We start from the raw sequence: 21,197 nt of genomic DNA on the forward strand, positions 1-21,197 counted from the left end.
GGTGGTCTGAGGTGCATTTGTTTTAATGCGAGAAGTGTAGCAGGTAAGGCAGATGAATTTAGGGCTTGGATTAGTACCTGGGAATATGGTGTTATTGGTATTACTGAGACTTGGTTGAGGGATGGGCAAGACTGACAACTAAATATCCCAGGGTATACATGCTTCAGGAGGGATAGAGAGGGAGGCAAAAGGGGTGGAGGAGTTGCATTACTGGTCAGAGATGATATCACAGCTGTGATTAAGGAGGGAACGATGGAGGATTCGAGCACTGAGGCAATATGGATAGAGCTAAGAAATATTATAGGGAATAGGTCCCTGTGTATATTATAGGGAATAGCAGTCCCTGTGTATGTTATAGGGAATAGCAGTCCCTGTGTATATCATAGGGTATAGCAGTCCCTGTGTATATTATAGGGAATAGCAGTCCCTGTGTATATTATAGGGAATAGCGATCCCTGTGTACATTATAGGGAATAGCAGTCCCTGTGTATATTATAGGGAATAGCAGTCCTTGTGTATACTATAGGGAATAGCAGTCCCTGTGTATATTATAAGGAATAGCAGTCCCTGTGTACATTATAGGGAATAGCAGTCCCTGTGTATATTATAGAGATTACCAGCCCCTGTGTATATTATAGGGGATAGCAGTCCCTGTATATATTATAGGGAATAGCAGTCCCTGTGTACATTATAGGGAATAGCAGTCCCTGTGTATATTATAGGGGATCTGCTATCCCCTATAATATCCCCTATAATCCTCTATCCCCTATAATCCCCTATCCCTGTGTAGAAATTTAAGAATAGTCAGAATTAATACATGGCTTGGGAGATGGTGCAGGAGGGAGGGGTTCAGATTTTTGTGACATTGGAACCGGTTCTGGGGGCGGTGTGACCATTACAAATCGGATGGTCTACACCTGGGCAGGACTGGAGCCAATGTCCTCGGGGGTGCTTTTGATAACACTGTTGGGGCGATTTTAAACTAATGTGACAGGGGGATTGGAACCAGATTAGGAAGTTAGAGGTCAGTAAAGAAGCAGCAACTAAAGCCAGTAAGGTACTGGATAATAAACTCAATGTGACTAAGGGGAAGAGTAGATAGGGAAGAGATGATGATCGCAAGGGGAAGAGTAGACAGGGAAGAGATGATGAATGCGAAGGGACAGGTGGTCTGAGGTGCATTTGTTTTAATGCGAGAAGTGTAGCAGGTAAGGCAGATGAATTTAGGGCTTGGATTAGTACCTGGGAATATGATGTTACAGTATTGGTATTACTGAGACTTGGTTGAGGGATGGGCAAGACTGACAACTAAATATCCCAGGATATAGATGCTTCAGGAGGGATAGAGAGGGATGCAAAAGGGGTGGAGGAGTTGCATTACTGGTCAGAGATGATATCACAGCTGTGATTAAGGAGGGCACGATGGAGGATTCGAGCACTGAGGCAATATGGATAGAGCTAAGAAATATTATAGGAAATAGCAGTCCCTGTGTATATTATAGGGAATAGCAGTCCCTGTGTATATTGTAGGGAATAGCAGTCCCTGTGTATATTATAGGGAATAGCAGTCCCAGTGGATATTATAGGGAATAGCAGTCCTTGTGCATATTATAGAGATTACCAGCCCCTGTGTATATTATAGGGAATAGCAGTCTATGTGTATATTATAGGGAATAGCTGTCCCTCTGTATATTATCGAGATTACCAGCCCCTGTGTATATTATAGGGAATAGCAGACCCTGGGTATGTTATCGAGATTACCTGCCCCTGTGTATATTATAGGGAATAGCAGTTCCTGGGTATGTTATTGAGATTGCCTGCCCCAGTGTATATTATAGGGAATAGCAGCCCCTGTGTATACTGTAGGGTATAGCAGCCCCTGTGTACATTATAGGGAATAGCAGACCCTGTGTATATTATAGGGGATAGCACATCATGTGTACATTACAGGGAATAGCGGACCCTCTGTATATTATGTGTTGGATTCTCCACCGCCCACAGCTGGTAACGGGTTCCTGATGCATGGAAGAACCTAACATTGGGCAAAAATCTGGTTCGGCACCCAGTCCCCCGCTTTCGGCAGCATCGAGGCCCACATCCGCATTAGCGGGAGGATGCAGATGGATCAATTTGACTGGCCGGGCAGAGGATTCGCCAAGCCTAGGTGAATCCTCTGTCCTCTTGGCCTGGATTCACATGAGCGAGAATTGCTGCAAGTATTTACCAGCGTGGCCCTGATGTAGTGGACATCGCGGTGGGCCAAGGGTTAACTCTTTAATGCCCCCAGAGTCCATCGGAGGGCCACCCCCTCCACAATGCAAATTCTGCCCACCCCACCCCCACCAAACGCCCCAACCGTACCCCTACCAGAGCCCCCCCATAAGAGAGATGCCACCAGAAACACCCCATTACAGAGACACCCACCAGAAACCCCTGATTACAGAAGAGACCCACCAGAAACCCTCTCCCATAAAAGAGCCCCACCAGAAACTCCCCTATTACAGAGACCCCCACCAGGAGCACTCCCATTACAGAGACCCCCACCAGAAACCCCTCCATAAGAGAGACCCCTGCCTGGAAGTTTCCCATAAGATAGACCCCCTACCTGGAAGCTAGAGAGCAGTCCAGAGAAAGAGTGAAAAGAAAATGATGTAAAACTCACCTGTGCAATACACCTTCAGGCTCAGGCAGAGGAAGTGGCACCTCCAATTTCTGAGAAAGAGAAACCACATCAGCTGGGTTAAAATCCCCTCAGATCTTTGATCTGCAAGGCTTTCATTCATATCTATGTGAAATTGATTTTACTAGGCTGTGATTGACAGCTTCCACAAACACCCAGCTGTCTGCATTGTTTATTTAATCTCTTTCACACTTGAGTGGAGTTCAAGTAGTCAACTATGAAACTAACCACAATGTTTATAAACATTTAGCAGTGATTGACAGCTCCTGACCACATCAAAAACAGTTAAGTGCTATCTGCTGAGAAAAAGAGGATGTGAAAGCACTTAACTCCCAGATATTCAGAAACATTGAGTTCAGATTCAAAGCAAGATACTTGATATGCATTCAAGCGCGAAGAGAAATGAAAATAATGAATCCAGACACCTGGCTGTCTGGAAGCTATTGCCCTGTCAATTACAGCCGACTCTCTTTGAAAATGAATTGAAGCTTTGCAGATCAAAGGATCTGAGGAGTCTAAAGCCTTGTGATGTAGTTTGGTTTTCTATAAAGTAACCGCTGCTGCTTTCTACACCTCTGTCTGAGGCAGCATGTGTAAGGGACAGATGAGTGAAAAAGCAGTGATTTGTCACTGTTTCTGCCTGCACTGCTCTTTAGCTTCCAGGCAAGGGTGAATCATTGGTTGGTAGTGATGGGGGTAGGATTTGCATTGTGGGGATGAGGGGGCCAGCTGGCAGATCCTGGTATTGGGCTTCTCTGCTCAAATGGCGGCCCAATAGCTGTATGTGGAACGGAATCCCTTGAGCTCCCTGCAGAGATTGAAGAGATTTGATTGGCAAGGAAGAGTAAGTGCCGCTTCTAGTGTCAATGCAAATCAGAAGCGATTCAGTTCTGGCAGAAGAACATAAGGCTGGATTCTCCATTTCAGCGGCTAGGTGCCGGCACCAGCAGAGCATGTGCAGTCTTTTACAATGATAAAATCGGCATGAAACCTTCACCGAGTCCGGGACTGGTGAGAGGCTAGCACCTGCGACGAGTGAAATTCCTGCTTCACGCGCTGAAAACAGCCAGAGAATGGCTGGGCCCCTGGCCGCGCATGCACACGGCTGACAAGCTGCAACGGTCGCGCTGTACAACAAAGCGTGGTCATGCGCGGACCCGACCCACCATCCGCAATCCCACAGCATAACCCCTGGCCAGCTCCCACCAGTCCCTCCCAGCCATCGTGGAAGCCCCTCCCTTGCCAGCGGCATGATCACGGCCGGGTGTGGCGCCGCTGGACACAGTCTGCAGCCGCCACACCGGATTCCCACACAGTGGAGACCACACGTGTCCCGCGGCGTCGGGATTTTGGCACATCGGGGCGGAGCTCACTGCCGATGACACGCCAATGTTGTTGTAACACCGCGCGATGCAATGTCGCTATTTCCGAGGGGGCAGAGCATGGCTGACCGGCGTGTCAGCCCCGATTTGGGCATCGGAGTCGATTCTCCGCCCAACTGATGAATACGTGATCGGCGGCAGGCAACAGAGAATCCCGTCCATGGACTCCCACACGAATAATTGAGCCCCCTGTTAGTAGAAGTGTTTGGTGTAATGCAGCTCATCAGATTTGAAATCTGACTTTTTTTAAAATTCCCTGTTACCAATGCGGTTTTCCTCTATTCCAGGCTGATGTTTTTTCTTTCTTTACAGGAGCCTGGGAGATCAATCCTGTGGACCTAACCTTCCTGAGGGAGCTGGGGAATGGTCAGTTTGGTGTTGTGAAACAAGGGAAATGGCGGGGACAGTACGAGGTGGCCATCAAAATGATCAAAGAGGGTTCAATGTCTGAGGACGACTTCATCGACGAGGCTGAAACAATGATGTGAGTAAAACACATCAGGAAAGTAAAGGGCTATGAGATTCTAAGCTGTCAGTCTGTCAGCTCAGGATAGGTACTGTACCTTCCTGAGGAATGTTCAATAGGATGGTATAGAGGGAGAATTGTCCCTTTACACTATCCCCATCAAACACTCCCAGAACAGGTACAGCACGGGGTTAGATACAGAGTAAAACTCCTTCTATATTGTCCCCATCAAACACTCCTTGGACAAGTACAGCATGGGGTTTGATAGAGTAAAACTCCTTCTACACTGTCCCCATCAAACACTCCCAGGACAGGTACAGTATGGGGTTAGATACAGAGTAGAACTCTTTCTACACTGTCCCCATCAAACACTCCCAGGACAGGTACAGCACGGGGTTAGTTACAGAGTAAAACTCCTTCTACACTGTCCACATTAAACACTGCCAGGACTGTAAAACACAGGGTTTGAGACAGAATAGTATTGAGGGAACTTACTCTAATTCTAACTCTGTGTGTATCTGCCCTGGGAACATTTGTTGGCGACAGTGTAGAGAGAGCTTTACTCTGTATCTGACCCTGTGCTGTACCTGCCTGGGAGTGTTCGACAGGGACAGTGTAGAAGGAGCTTTACTCTGTACCTAACCCCATCTTGGACCTATTCTAGGAGTATTTGAAAGGACAGTTTATAAACATAAAAACAGAGAAAATAGAAGCTGGAGGAGGCCGTTCGAGTATGCTCCGCCAATCATTATGATCATGGCTGATCATTAATCCCCTGAACCCATCTTCCCCCCCATATCCCTTGATCCCTATAGCCCAAGAGCTATATTGAACTCCATCTTGAAATTACACAACGTTACCCTCCAATCTATAGGAACTATTCCAGAGTCCAAAGGATTTTAGAAAATGACCACCAATTGGATCTATTATTTCAAGGATCACTTCCGGTACATTATTCATGTCTTCCTTTGTGAAGACAGCAGCACAGTACAAATTTAGATCCTCAGCCATTTCTTTGTTCCCTGTTATGAATGCCCCTGTTTCTGATTGTAAATGGCATGCATTCGTTTTTTTAATCAATTTTCTTCTCTTTACAAACCTATAGAAACTTTTACAACCAATTGTTATGTTCCCTGCTAGTTTATTTTCAAATTTCTCTAATCTCCCTTGTAAGTCATGGTTTGGCCACAGTTGCCTTTCTACTCATGCTCCAAATAGGGATTAACAACTTTTGGAGATCACTTATTCATTCCTTGAACGCATGCCTTGCCTGTCCTTCCTTTCAGTAATGTTTCCCAGTCTGCAGTAGCCAGCTCATGCCTTACACCATCATTGTTAGCTTTATTAAGGGCTCAGAAGAGGGAGCTTTACGCTGTATCTAATCCTGTGCTGTACCTGTCCTGAGAGTGTTTGATGTGGACAGCCAAGTTTATTTGCATTAATATCTCTGGGCATGTTTGATTTTGTGTTGGATGCTGTGAAGGACAAATAAATGTGGGCCGAATGTCACCTGACCTGGGTCACCTGACCTACCGTGGGCAACATGGTAGCATAGCGGTTAGCACTATGATTTCACAGCGTCAGGATCCCAGGTTTGATTCCTGGCTTGGGTCACTGTCTGTGCGGAGTCTGCACGTTCTCCCCTTGTCTGCGTGGGTTTGCTCCGGGTGCTCCGGTTTCCTCCCACAGACCCGAAAGACGTGTTATTAGGTAATTTGGACATTCTGAATTCTCCCTCGGTGTACCCGAACAGCTGCCGGAATGTGGCGACTAGGGGCTTTACACTTCATTGTAGTGTTAATGTAAGCCTACTTGTGACAATAAAGATTATTATAAGTGATCTCCTGCTCTGCATCTGTGTTTTATTAGGAAATTGAAACATGACAAGTTGGTGCAGTTATACGGTGTCTGTACAAAACAACGGCCGATCTATATCGTCACTGAGTTTATGTCAAATGGTTGTCTATTGGATTACCTGAAGAAATATGGGAGAAAACTCAGCAATTTACAACTTCTGGAGATGACAAAGGATGTGTGTGAAGCCATGGCATACCTGGAGTCACATAAATTCCTTCACAGAGACCTGGTAAGGACAGAGAGATCAGCACCCTGTTACACTGCACACTCACTGTGATATGGGATCATCAAGTCTGGCCTTCAACCTTTACCTCATTGTTAGTGTGACTCTGGTCAGTCCACGAGCAGCCAAATATCCCTTAGCACACACCCAGAACCCAATAGAGAGTCACACAGAGTCACTTAATAAATACCAGTCAAGATTGTGATTTATCTTTATTCTTCCAAGCTGTGTGGGCGTCACTGGCAAGGGCCAGCATTCGTTGACCCTCCCTAATTGTCCTTGAACTGAGAGGCAGGTTGGGCGGGCAGTTAAGAGTCAGCCAGATTGCTGTGAATCTGGACCCTCTGTGGCCAGGCCCACCAGGTAAGGTCTGGAAAGCAGATTTCCTTCTCGAAAGGGCATTACTGAACCAGATGTTTTTTTCTGGCAATGGTTTCCTGGTTATCCATTAGAATTTTATGGAGTTCAAATTCCATCATCAGCTATGGTGGGATTGAAACCCAAGTGTCAAGGGTTTTACCCTGGGTTTCTGGATTACTGGTCCATTGACAATCGCCTGTGTCACGCCTCCCCAGTTGTAACGTTTGACTCGAAAATCTGGTCGACTTTTGTGAGATTCTAGATTGCTAGCAGTAAATCATAAACTTCCTTAATGCTTTCTAATTAAAGGGGTAGATCATTAACGGTCTGAAGGGGAAGAAGTAAAGTGTGGCCTTGAGGTCAACCGGGTCCTGATAGTGGTGGGCCTGGTGTTTGCGGTTCCATTGTGGTGGAGACAGAGGAACCTGAACACAGCAGAATAACTGCCTGGAGAGGAGCTGGGCCTCAACTGGTCAACAGCAAATACATTTTAGTGTTGGCAAATTGAAGATTATCTATATTGTAAGTAACACTCGAAGGTCTGCATGGGTTTGCTAGGACTCTGCATTACTTGGCCAGGCCTCTGCATTACTCGTCCAGGACATGGGTAGGACGTCTGGATTGCTATAGATTATGGGCACATGGAGCACACCAGAATGACAGGGAGTGGGATGGCTTGATCTTGGTTTCGGACAAAGCTCGGCACAACATCGAGGGCCGAAGGGCCTGTGATACACCATCAATAATGCACGATGAGTTGATAAAGTTAACTGAGGCTTTAATACACTAAACAGCAAGCCTCCAGCCTCTGGACCCTATCTGGGGCCGGAGGCGGAGACTTGCCACTTCTATACAGAAGCCCCGAGGGGAGGAGCCACAGGCGGAGCCAACCTGGACAAGCCCAGGCAGGTATGATACAGTACAGTCCAGACAATGCAATCACATGGTTTACCACAGCCTGTTCTGTGCTGTACTGTTCGATGTGTTCTATGTTCTATGTACTGTATTACTGGGCCAGGCCCCTGGATTACTAGGCCAGGACCCTGGATTACTAACCAGGACTCTGCAGTGACCAGCTGCATGACCACATTTGATTAGGAGACACAGCTCCGATACCTAACCCATTCTGTTCCTTGTTTTATCACCTCAGGCTGCCAGGAACTGCTTGGTCGATGATGCAGGGACTGTTAAAGTATCGGACTTTGGTCTAAGCAGGTGAGAATTAGTTTATGTTGAAACTGTTTAATTCCAGTAATATTGTTTTTGGAATAAATCACCTGAAATGGCTGGGCACTTTATAAAGGAGATTGAGACAGCAACCGAATCACCATGGAAACATTGGTCCATTCCTGATTCGGGATGGTGTGAGCAGTTTGTGTTGGTGTGGGCGGTTCGTGTTGGTGGGAATGGTTTGTGTTGCTATGGGTGGTGTGAGTTGATGTGGGTGATTTGTGTTGGTGGGAATGGTTTGTGTTGCTGTGGGTGGTGTGAGTTGATGTGGGTGATTTGTGTTGGTGGGAATGGTTTGTGTTGCTATGGGTGGTGTGAGTTGATGTGGGTGATTTGTGTTGGTGGGAATGGTTTGTGTTGGTGTGAGTAGCTTGTGTTGATGTGGGTGGTTTGTGTTGGTGAGAATGGTTTGTGTTGGTGTGGGTGGTTTGTGTTGGCATGGGTGGTTTATGTTGGTGGGAATGGTTTGTGTTGAAGTGAGTAGTTTGTGTTGATGTGGGTGGTTTGTGTTGGTGAGAATGGTTTGTGTTGGTGTGGGTGGTTTATGTTGGCATGGGTGGTTTATGTTGGTGGGAATGGTTTGTGTTGAAGTGAGTAGTTTGTGTTGATGTGGGTGGTTTGTGTTGGCGGAAATGGTTTGTCGGGTTGCTGTGGGTGGTTTGTGCTGATGTGGGTGGTGTGAGTTGGTGTGAGTGGTTTGTGTTGGTGGGAATGGTTTGTGTTGGTGTGGGTGGTTTATGTTGGTGGTTTGTGTTGGTGTGAGTCATTTGTGTTAGAACATAGAACATAGAACAGTACAGCACAGAACAGGCCCTTCGGCCCTCAATGTTGTGCCGAGCCATGATCACCCTACTCAACCCACGTATCCACCCTATACCCGTAACCCAACAACCCCCCCCCCCTAACCTTACTTTTATTAGGACACTACGGGCAATTTAGCATGGCCAATCCACCTAACCCGCACATCTTTGGACTGTGGGAGGAAACCGGAGCACCCGGAGGAAACCCACGCACACAGGGGGAGGACGTGCAGACTCCACACAGACAGTGACCCAGCCGGGAATCGAACCTGGGACCCTGGAGCTGTGAAGCATTTATGCTAACCACCATGCTACCCTGCTGCCCAGTTATGCTAACCACCATGCTACCCTGCTGCCCAGTTATGCTAACCACCATGCTACCCTGCTGCCCAGGATGGTGGGAATGTTGGTGGGAATGGTTTGTGTTGATGTGAGTGGTTTGTGTTGGCGGGAATGGTTTGTGTTGCTGTGGGTGGTTTGCGTTGATGTGGGTGGTTTGTGCTGATGTGGGTGGTGTGTGTTGTGTGAGTTATTTGTGTTGGTGTGGGTGTTGTGTGGGTTATTTGTGATGGTATGGGTTATCTGTGTTGGTATGGATGATGTGTGTTAGTGTGGGTTATTTGTGTTGGTGTGGGTGTTGTGAATTGTGTGGATTATTTGTGATGGTGTGGGTGTTGTGTGGGTTATTTGTGATGGTGTGAGTTATCTGTGTTGGTATGGATGGTGTGTGTTGGTGTGGGTGGTGTGTGTTGATGTCGGTTATCTGTGTTACTGTGGGTGTTGTGAATTGTGTGGATTATTTGTGATGGTGTGGGTTATCTGTGTTGGTATGGATGATGTGTGTTGGTGTTGGTTATTTGTTTTGGTGTGGGTTATTTGTGTTGGTGTGAGTTATTTGTGTTAGTGTGGGTGGTGTGCGGTGGAGTGGGTTATTTGTGTTGGTGTGGGTTATTTGTGTTGGTATGGATGGTGTGTGTTGGTGTGGGTTATTTGTTTTGGTGTGGGTTATTTGTTTTGGTGTGGGTTATTTGTGTTATGGATGGTGTGTGTGGTGTGTGTTGGTGTGGGTTATTTGTGTTGGTATGGATGGTGTGTGTTGGTGTGGGTTATTTGTGTTGATGTGGATGGTGTGTGTTATTTGTGTTGATGTGGATGGTGTGTGTTGGTGTGGGTTATTTGTGTTGGTATGGATGGTGTGTGGTGGTTTGGGTGATTTGTGTTGGTGTGTGGGTGGTGTGTTTTAGTATAATCACACACCAATACAAACGTGTGAAAGATATTTGAGTGATTCTAAATTCCTGTTGCAGGGTTTCTAGCTTGGCACTGCAGTGCAGTGCAGAGGCAGTGCTACACTATTGGAGATGCCCTATTTCAGATAAGATATTAAACTGAAGCCTCATCTGCTCTTTGTCAGATGTAAAAAAAGCCATTGGACTTTTTTTGAGAACAGCAAGGGCATACTCCTCAGCATCCAGGCCAATATGTATTCCTCCAATAACGTCAGTAAAATATGTTTTAGCCATTATTACGCTAATGTCTATGGGATCTTGCTATGGGGTAATTGACTGCAACTTTTCAAAAGTACTTTATTGGCTGTAAAGCAATTCGAGAGATCATGACGTTGTGAAAGATGCTATAAAAATAGGTGTTTTCTTTATTTTGGGGTCTATTTATACAGTCGGCATATGCAGGTGAAGTATGAGGCCTTAATCTCTGGGTGATGGTACTATCTCTATTAGGTATGTCCTCGATGATGAATATACGAGTTCACAAGGTTCCAAGTTCCCTGTGCGATGGTCTCCGCCCGAGGTTCTGAACTTTGCCCGATTCAGCAGCAAGTCTGACATATGGGCCTTTGGTGAGTACACAATCTCTTTGTGAATCGCTGCAGTAGACTCAGCTAATATTGATACTAACGACACTATTACAGCTGGAAGGAGGTGCTGGGTTTTGTGGTTTTAGAAGAAGGGCTCCAGTTTACATCAAACGTTAAACCAACACAAATAACTGGTTTAGAACCACCTGTTCTTTGGCTGCTGCCTGTAAGATTAGGGATCTAAAATGGAATTCACATTGCCATACACACTTCTGATGTAACGCGTTTTGGGCACCTTTTGATAAGGACATTACGCAGTCAGGTAATGCTGGAAGTTTTTCATAACTTTGCACAACTAAACATGCATGAAGATCCTTCTACCCCACCAACACTATGTAAAACAATCATCAATTACCTCCAGGTTAGTTGCTAGCTGGGTTATTCTGGCTGGTGTGGCAATTTGATGTTTTTTTGGTGCTTTCCATCATTACTTCAAGCTGCTGAAGTCTGCAAGGCGCATTGTCTCAGATGGTGAAGTATTCTCAGCCTCGGCTGCGCCGATAGACCTTCCTCTGGGAGTTGAGCATGGCTGGGTAAATGAGAAGAGGTCACACAGAACATGGCAAGCCATTGAAAGAAGGAGGTGGTATGGGACAGGGCTTTCAGCAGGAGACTATATTAACCAGGATGGGTCAGGAGATACTTGCATCATTGCACAGCTTCCAGTCCATAAAGAAGGTTTGAGGTTCCCTGTTCGAAGCGAGATCCTCTTGCCAAAGAGCAGGTGAGGTGAGGTTTGCAGACATCCCCATGGCACAGTGTGCCACTGACTGCGTGAACATAGATTTGCCAGTGCCAAATGTCAGCTCTGCCATGCCCTGGCACTGACAGGGATTTCACCTCGACAGTGTACAGCTGATGTATGACTGCATACAGATCAGGTTGATGTCTAGACTTCTGGCAAGATGCCTTCATTCTGCAGCAGTCCACTGTGCCAACTGGAGGTCAGTCTCCACAGCAAACCCGAAGATGGCTACTGGCGACGAGGGCGATCTGCTGACAACATGGCTCATTATCCTGGTTCACAAGAACACATAAAGTCAGAGCAGGCTTTCATGTGAAATGTGACAGAGCAAGACCACTGATATCCTGAAGTAACAACTCCACTCTCTGGATGTTCCTGATGGATGTGGCACTTTTGATTTGTCATGGTGTGGTGCATGATACACAGTCTGAATCTGCATAGCAACAGATTGAACTAGGCCCCTTAGCCCATCGAGTCTGCTCCGCCATTCAATCATGGCTGATAATTTCTCATCCCCATTCTCCTGTCTTCTCCCCATAACCACTGATCCCCTTATTTTTTTTATAAATGTTTTTTATTCAGTTTTCATGTTTTATATTGAACAAATTACAAATTGTTAGAGAGAGAGAAAAAAAAGAACACGCAAAAATTAACATACATATTTACAGGTGAGCATCTTCGTAGTAATAACTGTGGCCTCCCCCTTTTCGCCGGCATACATATTTTACATTCCCCAACATGTTTATTGGCATTTATTTAGTTTGGTTTTGGGCCTTAGCTAGCCATCAAACCCCCGTAACGAGCCCGTAGCCCCCCCCTCCCCCGCCGGCTACCTTCCCCCGACTATTCTTCCTCTTGTACGTTGGCCACAAATAGGTCCCGGAACAATTGCATGAATGGCTCCCACGTTCTGTGGAAGCCGTCGTCCGACCCTCGGATGGCGAATTTGATTTTCTCCATTTGGAGAGAATCCGAGAGGTCGGACAGCCAGTCTGCAGCTCTGGGCGGTGCTGCTGACCGCCAGCCAAACAGGATTCTACGGCGGGCGATCAGGGAGGCAAAGGCAAGGGCGTCCGCCCTCCTCCCCAGGAATAGATCTGGCTGTTCTGAAACCCCGAAGACCGCCACTATCGGACATGGCTCCACCTTCACCCCCACCACTTTGGACATAGCCTCGAAGAAGGCTGTCCAGTACTCCACAAGTCTGGGGCAAGATCAGAACATGTGGGCGTGGTTGGCCGGGCCTCTTTGGCACCGTTCACATCTGTCCTCCACCTCCGGGAAGAACCTACTCATACGGTTTCTCGTTAAGTGGGCTCTATGTACCACTTTTAGTTGCGTCAGGCTGAGCCTTGCGCACGTGGAGGTGGAGTTGACCCTATGCAGTGCCTCGCTCCAGAGTCCCCACCCTATCTCCATCCCCAAGTCGTCCTCCCATTTCCTTCTTGTTGCGTCCAGTACGGTGTCGTCCCTTTCTACCAGTCGGTCATACATGTCGCTACAGTTCCCTTTCTCTCGAATACTTGCGTCCAGTAGGTCTTCCAGTAGTGTCTGTCGTGGCGGTTGTGGGTATGTCCTTGTCTCCTTTCGTAGGAAGTTTTTGAGCTGCAGGTACCGTAGCTCGTTCCCCCCAGCTAGCCGAAATTTCTCTGTCAGTTCGTCCAGTGTTGCGATCCTGTCGTCCGTGTATAGGTCCCTGACTGTCCTGATCCCCTTATTAATCAAGAACCTATCTATCTCTGTCTTAAAGACACTCAGTGATTTGGCCTCCTCAGTCTTCTGCAGCAAAGGGTTCCACAGATTCACCACAATCTGGCTGAAATAATTCCTCCTCATCTCTGTTTTAAAGGATCGTCCCTTTAATCTGAGATGGTGTCCTCTGGTTCTAGTTTTTCCTACAAGTGGAAACATCCTCTTCACATCCACTCTATCCAGGCCTCGCAGTATCTTGTACGTTTCAATAAGATCCCCTCTCATCTAAACTCCAACGAGTACAGACCCAGAGTCCTCTACTGTTCCTCATATGACAAGTTCTTCATTCCAGGGATCATTCTTGTGAACCTCCTCTGGATCCCTTCCAAGGCCAGCACATCCTTCCTTAGATATAGGGCCCAAAACTGCTCACAATACTCCAAATGGGGTCTGACCAGAGCCTTATACAGCCTCAGAAGTACATCCCTGGTCTTGTAGTCTAGCCCTCTTGATATGAATGCTAACATTGCATTTGCCTTCCGAACTGCCGACTGAACTTGCACCTTAACCTTAAGAGAATCGTGAACAAGGATTCCCAAGTCCCTTTGTGCTTCTGCTTTCCGAAGCATTTCCCCATTTAGAAAATAGTCTATGCCTAGATTCCTCCTTCCAAAATGCATAACCTCACACTTTTCCACCTTGTATTTCATTTGCCACTTCATTGCCCACTCTCCAAGCTTGTCCAAGTCCTTCTGAAGCCCCCTTGCTTCCTCAATACTACCTGTCATCTACAGTTCTTTGTATCATCTGCAAACTTAGCAACAGTGCCTTCAGTAACTTCTTCCAGATTATTAATGTATATTATAAAATGTTGTGCTCTCAACACAGACCCCTGAGGCACACCACTAGTCACCGGCTGCCATCCTGAAAAATACCCTTTTACCCCCACTCTTTGCCTTCTGCCAGTCAGCCAATCCTCGATCCATGCCAGGATCTTATCCTTAACACCATGGGCTTTGAACTTATTTAACAGTCTCCTATGCGTCACCTTGTTAAAGGCTTTCTGGAAATCTAAATAAATCACGTCCACTGATTCTCCTTTATCTGACTGCTTGTTACCTCCTCAAAGAACTGTAACAGATTTGTTAGACACAACTTCCTTTGACAAAGCTGTGCTGACTCTGTCCTATTTTATCATGCACTTCCAAATGCTTTGCGATCTCATCTTCAATAACAGACTCTAAAATCTTACCAATGACCGAAGTCAGGCTAACCAGCCTATAATTTCCCATCTTCCCCCTCCCTCCCTTCTTAAACAGGGATGTTACATTCGCCACCTTCCAGTCCTCTGGGACCATTCCTGCCTCCAGTGATTCCTGAAAGATTATCACTAATACCTTCACAATTTCCTCAACTATCTCTTTTAGGACCCTGGGGTGTAGTCCATCTGGTCCAGGTGACTTATCCACCTTCAAACCTTTCAGTTTCCCCGGAACCTTCTCCTTAGTAATAGTCACTGCACTCACCTCTGTCCCCTGATTCTCCTGGAACTCTGGCATCCCACTAGTGTCTTCCACTGCGAAGACTGATGCAAAGTAACTATTCAGTTCATCTGCCATTTCTTTGTTTCCTATTATTACTTCTCCAGCCACATTTTCTAGTGGTGCAATGTCTGCTTTTGCCTCTCACTTACCTTTTGTATTGAAAAAATCTCTTCCTATCTTCCTTTATATTATTAGCTAGCTTGCACTCGTACTTCATCTTCTCCCCCCTTATTGCTTTTTTAGTTGTCCTCTGCTCGTTTTTAAAGGCTTCCCAATCCTCTGGCTTCTCACTAATCCTCGCCACTTTGTACGGGTCCAGTCTGAACCTGTACGGGACCAGTCTCAACCTGCACGGGTCCAGTCTCAACCTGCACGGGTCCAGTCTGAACCTGTACGGGACCAGTCTCAACCTGCACGGGTCCAGTCTGAACCTGCACGGGACCAGTCTGAAGCTGCACGGGACCAGTCCGAAGCTGCACGGGACCAGTCTGAAGCTGCACGGGACCAATCTGAACCTGCATGGCATAAGCCAAGATTGTGCTTCTTCACTCTGAGCGCACAGTCATTGGATGGTTTCTGTTTATGCTGTGACGGAAGTTGTAAGATATCTATCAGCAGACTCTATATCGCGATTTGGTTCACGGATAACCTCAGAATTGACCTCCACTTTTATAATGGAAAAAGCAGATCCCAAACTCTGTGAAAAGCCCTGTGTCATGCTGGTACCATACTCCTTCATGTTCTCTGTCAGTAGCAAGGTTTCAAGAGGATAGAAATAAAAATGCTGGAAATACTCATCAGATCAGTCAGCAGCTGTGTAGATGGAAACATTAAGGTTTAGGTCCATGATCTTTCATCCGAGCTGGAAAAAGTTAAAACTGAGCAGTAGCTAAATAGACAGGATGCAATATTAAAGGGTGTGAGGAATAGAACATAGAACATACAGTGCAGAAGGAGGCCATTCAGCCCATCGAGTCTGCACCGACCCACTTAAGCCCTCACTTCCACCCTATCCCCATAACCCAATAACTCCTCCTAACCTTATTGGTCACTTAATTTATCATGGCCAATCCACCTAACCTGCACATCTTTGGACTGTGGGAGGAAACCGGAGCATCCGGAGGAAACCCACGCAGACACGGGGAGAACGTGCAGACTCTGCACAGACAGTGACCCAGCGGGGAATTGAACCTGGGACCCTGGTGCTGTGAAGCCACAGTACTATCGACTAGTGCTACCGTGCTGCCCATGGCACCTCAGGAATGAGGTGGAGAGTGGGATGCGACTGAGTGGGATATTAAAGGATGTGGGAGGGAGAGGGACAGTGGAATTACATTTGGTGGGATATTATTTTTTAATTTATTTCATATAATTTAGTGTACCCAATTCACTTTTTCCAATTAAGGGGCAATTTAGCGTGGCCAATCCACCTACCCTGCACATCTTTGGGTTATGGGGGAGAAACCCACGCAGACACAGGGAAAATGTGCAAACTCCACATGGGCAGTGGCCCAGCCAGTATCCAACCTGGGGCCTAGGCGCTGTGATGCAGCAGTGCTAACCACTGTGCCATCATGCTGCCCAGATTTGGTGAGATATTAAGGGGTGTGGGAAGTGAGGGGGAAAGTGGGAATAGACTGAATGGGATATTAAATGGTGTGGGAAGTGAGAGCAAAAGTGGGATTAGACTGGATGGGATATTAAATGGTTTGGGAGCGAGAGAGAGAATGGGATTAGATTTGGTGGGATATTAAAGTGTGTGGGAAGTGAAAGGGAAAGTGGGATTTGACTGGATGAGATATTAGAGGGTGTGGAAGTGAGGGAGAGAGTGGGGTGAGACTGGGTCAAATATTAATGACTGTGGGAGAAAGGGGAAGAGTGGAGTTAGACTGGGTGGGATAATAAGGCGTGTGGGAATTGGGGAGGAAAGTGGGAGTAAACTGGGTGGGCTACTATAGCGTTTGGGAATGAGAGGGGAGAGTGGGGTTAGACTGGTTGGATGGTGTGGAGAGGTACACTGATCCAGGCTTATAGGACTGAGGCTTGTTTTGGTGCTGGGTCATGGTTTTTTCAATATCGATTCAAAGAGAAGTGACCCAGGTGGTAAAGAATGGTAGTTAAAGGGGTACTGGACCAAACTGAGTGAGGGAAGAGTGATGTGTTTTATTGAGTTGTCATTAGTTTCACTGGTGTCTCTTCTTGCTCTGTGTATTTATTGATGTCTTTATGCCTTGTACAGGGGTCCTGATGTGGGAGACCTTTGCTTTGGGGAAAACGCCCTACGAGAGATTCAGTAATGCAGATGTCGTGGATCATATACTCCAGGGTCGGCGCCTGTATAGACCCCAGCAGGCCTCCGAGAATGTCTACAACATCATGTATAGCTGCTGGGAGGATGTAAGTCTCTGACATTTTTATGGTCTGACCACTCAGAAAGGAAATTTGATGGCTGTCAGAGTATGCTGAAACCTTCCTTTTCTTTGCTGTGACTCATACGAAGCACTCTCATCTCTGAATTAGAGGCTGAAAGTCCAAGTCACACGCCTTGTGACATGACCAAAATATCTAGGCTGGCACTCAATGCTGAGGGAAAGCTGCAGTGTTGGAGGTATAGAGCGGGGATTGGTCCTAGGTAAGGTGGTCATTCGAAGGGTCAGCGCAGAATCGATGGGCCGAATGGCCTCCTTCTGTACTGCAGTGATTCTATGTACCGTGTTGTGGGCAGATGTTGAACCTTGGCCCTGTCTGCCCTTTCAGAATGACGTGAAGAGCCCATAGCACCGCTTTGAAGAAGAGAACATCGAATATACAGTGCAGGAGGCCATTTGGCCCATCTAGTTTGCTCCAACCCACTTAAGCCCTCACTTCCACCCTATCCCCGTAACCCAATAACCCCTCCTAATCCTTTTGGATGCTAAGGGCAAGTTATCATGGCCAATCCACCTAACCTGCACATCTTTGGACTGTGCAGGAAATCGGAGCATCCGGAGGAAACCCACGCAGACACGGGGAGAACGTGCAGACTCCGTACAGACAGTGACCCAGTGGGGAATCAAACCTGGGACCCTGGAGCTGTGAGGCTACAGTGCTAGCCACTCTGCCACCATACTGCCCTAAGGAGAGCCCTAAGAAGGAGAGCTTTCCCCCAATATCCTGGCCAATATTTATCCCAACAACCAACAACATTGTCATAGTGCTGTTTGTGGGATATTGCTGTGCACACATTGCTGCTGCTTTTCCTACAACAGTGACATTACTTCAAAGGTATTTCATTGGCTGAAACAGTCTTCCCAAGGTCCTAAGGTAGTGCAAGGCGCGACAGAAATACAAAACTTTCTTCCTCCTGATCACTCATGCTGCAAGTTGAAGCAGAATGAACCCAGTTTCAACCCTTCATGGGACAGGGGAGGCTGTCCGATTCCAGGAACAATTGAATTGTGAGGGGCAGAGGAAAAGAAAAATCATTCAGAATTCCTTCTCTTGGTCATTAGGTTCCCCACACCACCTGGTTGAATGACCAAGCAAACTTCACCTCTGCTGGTGATGAATGGCTGGTCGGGTGAGACAGGTGTGATGTTTGTAGCTGTGCTCCTCAGGCAGAGTCTTTGTGAAAGAGAATGGGATGATGGCAAGGGATTGTGCTGCTTGTCGCTGCTGCTGGGTGGATTGGGTGGCAAGGAAGGATCAGGTCGGGTGGGCAGAGGGTGGGCTGCCTAGATTTCCCCGCAATGCTGCAATGTGTTCTGGTGAGGAAGTGATTGCCCTCCCATGTCCTTCCTCATTTCCACATCCCGCTTATCTTATCCCCCCTTTTATAGATCTTGACTCTCTCCCTCATCTCTCTCTTCCTCGACATTCTCTCATCTTTCTTCCTCGACCCGCTCTCTCATCTCTTCCTCGTCCCTCTACCTCATTTCTCTCCTTCACTGTCTTCAACGACCCTCTCCCTCATCTCTCTTCCTCGATCTTCCCCCTCATCTCCCTTTCTCAATTCTCTTCTTTGACCCGCTCCCTCACTTTCTTCATCAACGCTCTCCCTCATCTCTTCCTCGATATCTCTCTCTCATCTCTCTTCCTCGACCCTCTCCCTCCCCTGTCTCTCTGACTTTCTGTTCTCCTTTCTCCATCTTCCATTTTCTCCCCATCAGCCCTTGGGCTGGATTCTCCACCCCGCCGCATTTCTGTTTCACCCCACCGGCGGGATGCTCCGTTACGCCGGCCGGTCAATGGGGTTTCCCATTGTGGGGCTGCCCCACGCCATCAGGAAAGCCAGCAAAACGGAGAATCCCGCCGGCAGAGAATCCAGCCCCTTGCCTCCCACTTTCCTTCTTCCATTTACCTGTTTTCATTTCCCTTACTCTGTCCTTACCCTCACTCTCTTTCCACATTTCTCCTTTCCCAGTCACCCCACTACCTCTTTCCCATCTTCATCCCATGTACTCAGTGAAGTAAACAAAACAATGAAAATGACAGAAGTCAAAGAGAGGATAAGATACATCCTGGGCTAAATTCTCCGGTCCTCCAGCCACGTATTTTTCAGCTGCGTGCCGTTCGCTACACTGATATTAAGGGCTCAACTAGATATTTTAAAAGTCTACAATTAACGATAGAATGACCGAACACTTGAAAAATGTTCAACTGATCGACATGGATTTCTAAAGTCCAGGTCATGGCTGACAGAGCTGATTGAATCTTTTGAAGAGGTGACTAAAATATTTACGCTGACTTCCAGAAGGTATTTGTTAAGTCCCTTGAAAAAGACTGTTAATTGAAACTGAAGGTCATGGAATCGAAGGCGTTATTAACCTGGTGAATAAGTTTGCTGAATGGATGGAGCCAGATGTCGGGATAATAGGCTGGCTAATTTTTATTATTTTACCGGAATGTGGTCCTCAATAGCGAGGCCTGCATTTATTGCCCATCCCTAATTGCCCTCGAGAAACTGGTGGTGAGCTGCCTTCTTGTACCACTGTGGTCCATCTGCCGTAGGTACACCCGCAGTGCTGTTAGGGAGGGAGTTCCGGGATTTGAAAAATGAAAATCGCTTATTGTCACAAGTAGGCTTCAAATGAGGTTACTGTGAAAATCCCGAGTCGCCACATTCCGCCGCCTGTTCGGGGAGGCTGGGAATTGAACCATGCTGCTGGCCTGCCTCGGTATTCTTTAAAAGCCAGCTCTTTAGCTCTGTGGTAAATTTTGACCCAGTGACGGCGAAGGAACGGCCGATATATTTCCAAGTCAGAATGGGGAGTGACCTTCTAGATCAGGGGTGGGCAAACTTTTCCGTGCAAGGGCCACGTTCAGAAATTCACAATTTTAAAGGGCCGCATAGTATATTAGGTAAAATAATTAATATTTAAAATAGCCAAAATAAAAGGTTTTTAAAGAAAAAAAAGCAATTAATTTTTATTAATTTTTTAAAGTAGAAACTTTACATGAAACACATTTATTTGAAAAACAAAGTAACTCAGTTTAAAGAAAAAAAGCAATTAATTTTTATTAATTAATATTTTAAAGTAGAAACTTCACATGAAACACATGTTGTGCCGAGCAATGATCACCCTACTGAAGTCAACGTATCCACCCTATACCAGTAACCTAACAACCCCCCCCCATTAACCTTAAAATTAAAAAAAAAAATTTATTTTTTATTTTTCATGACTTGATCTTGGTGGGCCGCATAAAGACCTTTGGCGGGCCGCATGCGGCCCATGGGCCATAGTTTGCCCACCCCTGTTCTAGATGGTAGTGGTTGCAGCTTTGGAAGGTGCTGTCAAAGTCAGTGTGTTGGAGTACCCAAACAAAGCCACACTAAATGCTGCATATGCAGCATTATGAGCAGTGTAGATGGAAACATCAAATGACACAGAGATATCGATAGATTAAGTGAATGGGCAAAAGTGTGACAAATGGATTCCGATGTAAACAAATGTGAGGTCATCCACTTTAAAGCTGATATGGATACAGTAAGAAGTCTTACACCAGGTTAAAGTCCAACAGGTTTGGATATGGATAGAAGAGGGCACTTTCTAAATGGTGACAAGCTAGAAACAGTGGAGGTCGAAAGAGGCTTCGGGTTCAGATACACAGATCATCAAAAATGCCACGAATATGTACAAAAAATAATCAGAAAGACTTTTATCTTTAGGTTAGAAATTGTGTTTCAGTTGTACAAGGCATTGGTTAGACCACACCCGAGTACTGTGAGTAGCTCTGGGCACCAGTAAATAAAGAGGACTTTAGGCTGCTTTCCCTTTTGGGGGACAAGCTGACTGGTGTTGATTTAACCTGAGGATCACAAACCTCAGTAAAGGGGCATGGTTGAGAGGGCAGAGCCTTCAT

At 46.6% G+C, this 21,197-nt stretch overlaps 1 protein-coding gene across 4 annotated transcripts in view; it reads left to right on the top strand.

Annotated features, from left to right (window-relative positions):
- The window catches only part of btk (Bruton agammaglobulinemia tyrosine kinase), a 216,173-nt gene that overhangs the window by 187,714 nt on the left and 7,262 nt on the right, over nucleotides 1-21,197 (top strand). For all 4 annotated transcript variants that reach the window (XM_038775528.1, XM_038775531.1, XM_038775530.1 and 1 more), the window contains exons 14-18: nucleotides 4,375-4,546; nucleotides 6,398-6,614; nucleotides 8,119-8,183; nucleotides 10,738-10,856; nucleotides 17,095-17,252. In XM_038775528.1, coding sequence (XP_038631456.1) covers nucleotides 4,375-4,546; nucleotides 6,398-6,614; nucleotides 8,119-8,183; nucleotides 10,738-10,856; nucleotides 17,095-17,252 — 731 coding nt within the window. The remainder of the gene's footprint in view (nucleotides 1-4,374; nucleotides 4,547-6,397; nucleotides 6,615-8,118; nucleotides 8,184-10,737; nucleotides 10,857-17,094; nucleotides 17,253-21,197) is intronic.

Source organism: Scyliorhinus canicula, chromosome 17, assembly GCF_902713615.1.
Source record: "Scyliorhinus canicula chromosome 17, sScyCan1.1, whole genome shotgun sequence".
NCBI classification, from domain to species: domain Eukaryota; kingdom Metazoa; phylum Chordata; class Chondrichthyes; order Carcharhiniformes; family Scyliorhinidae; genus Scyliorhinus; species Scyliorhinus canicula.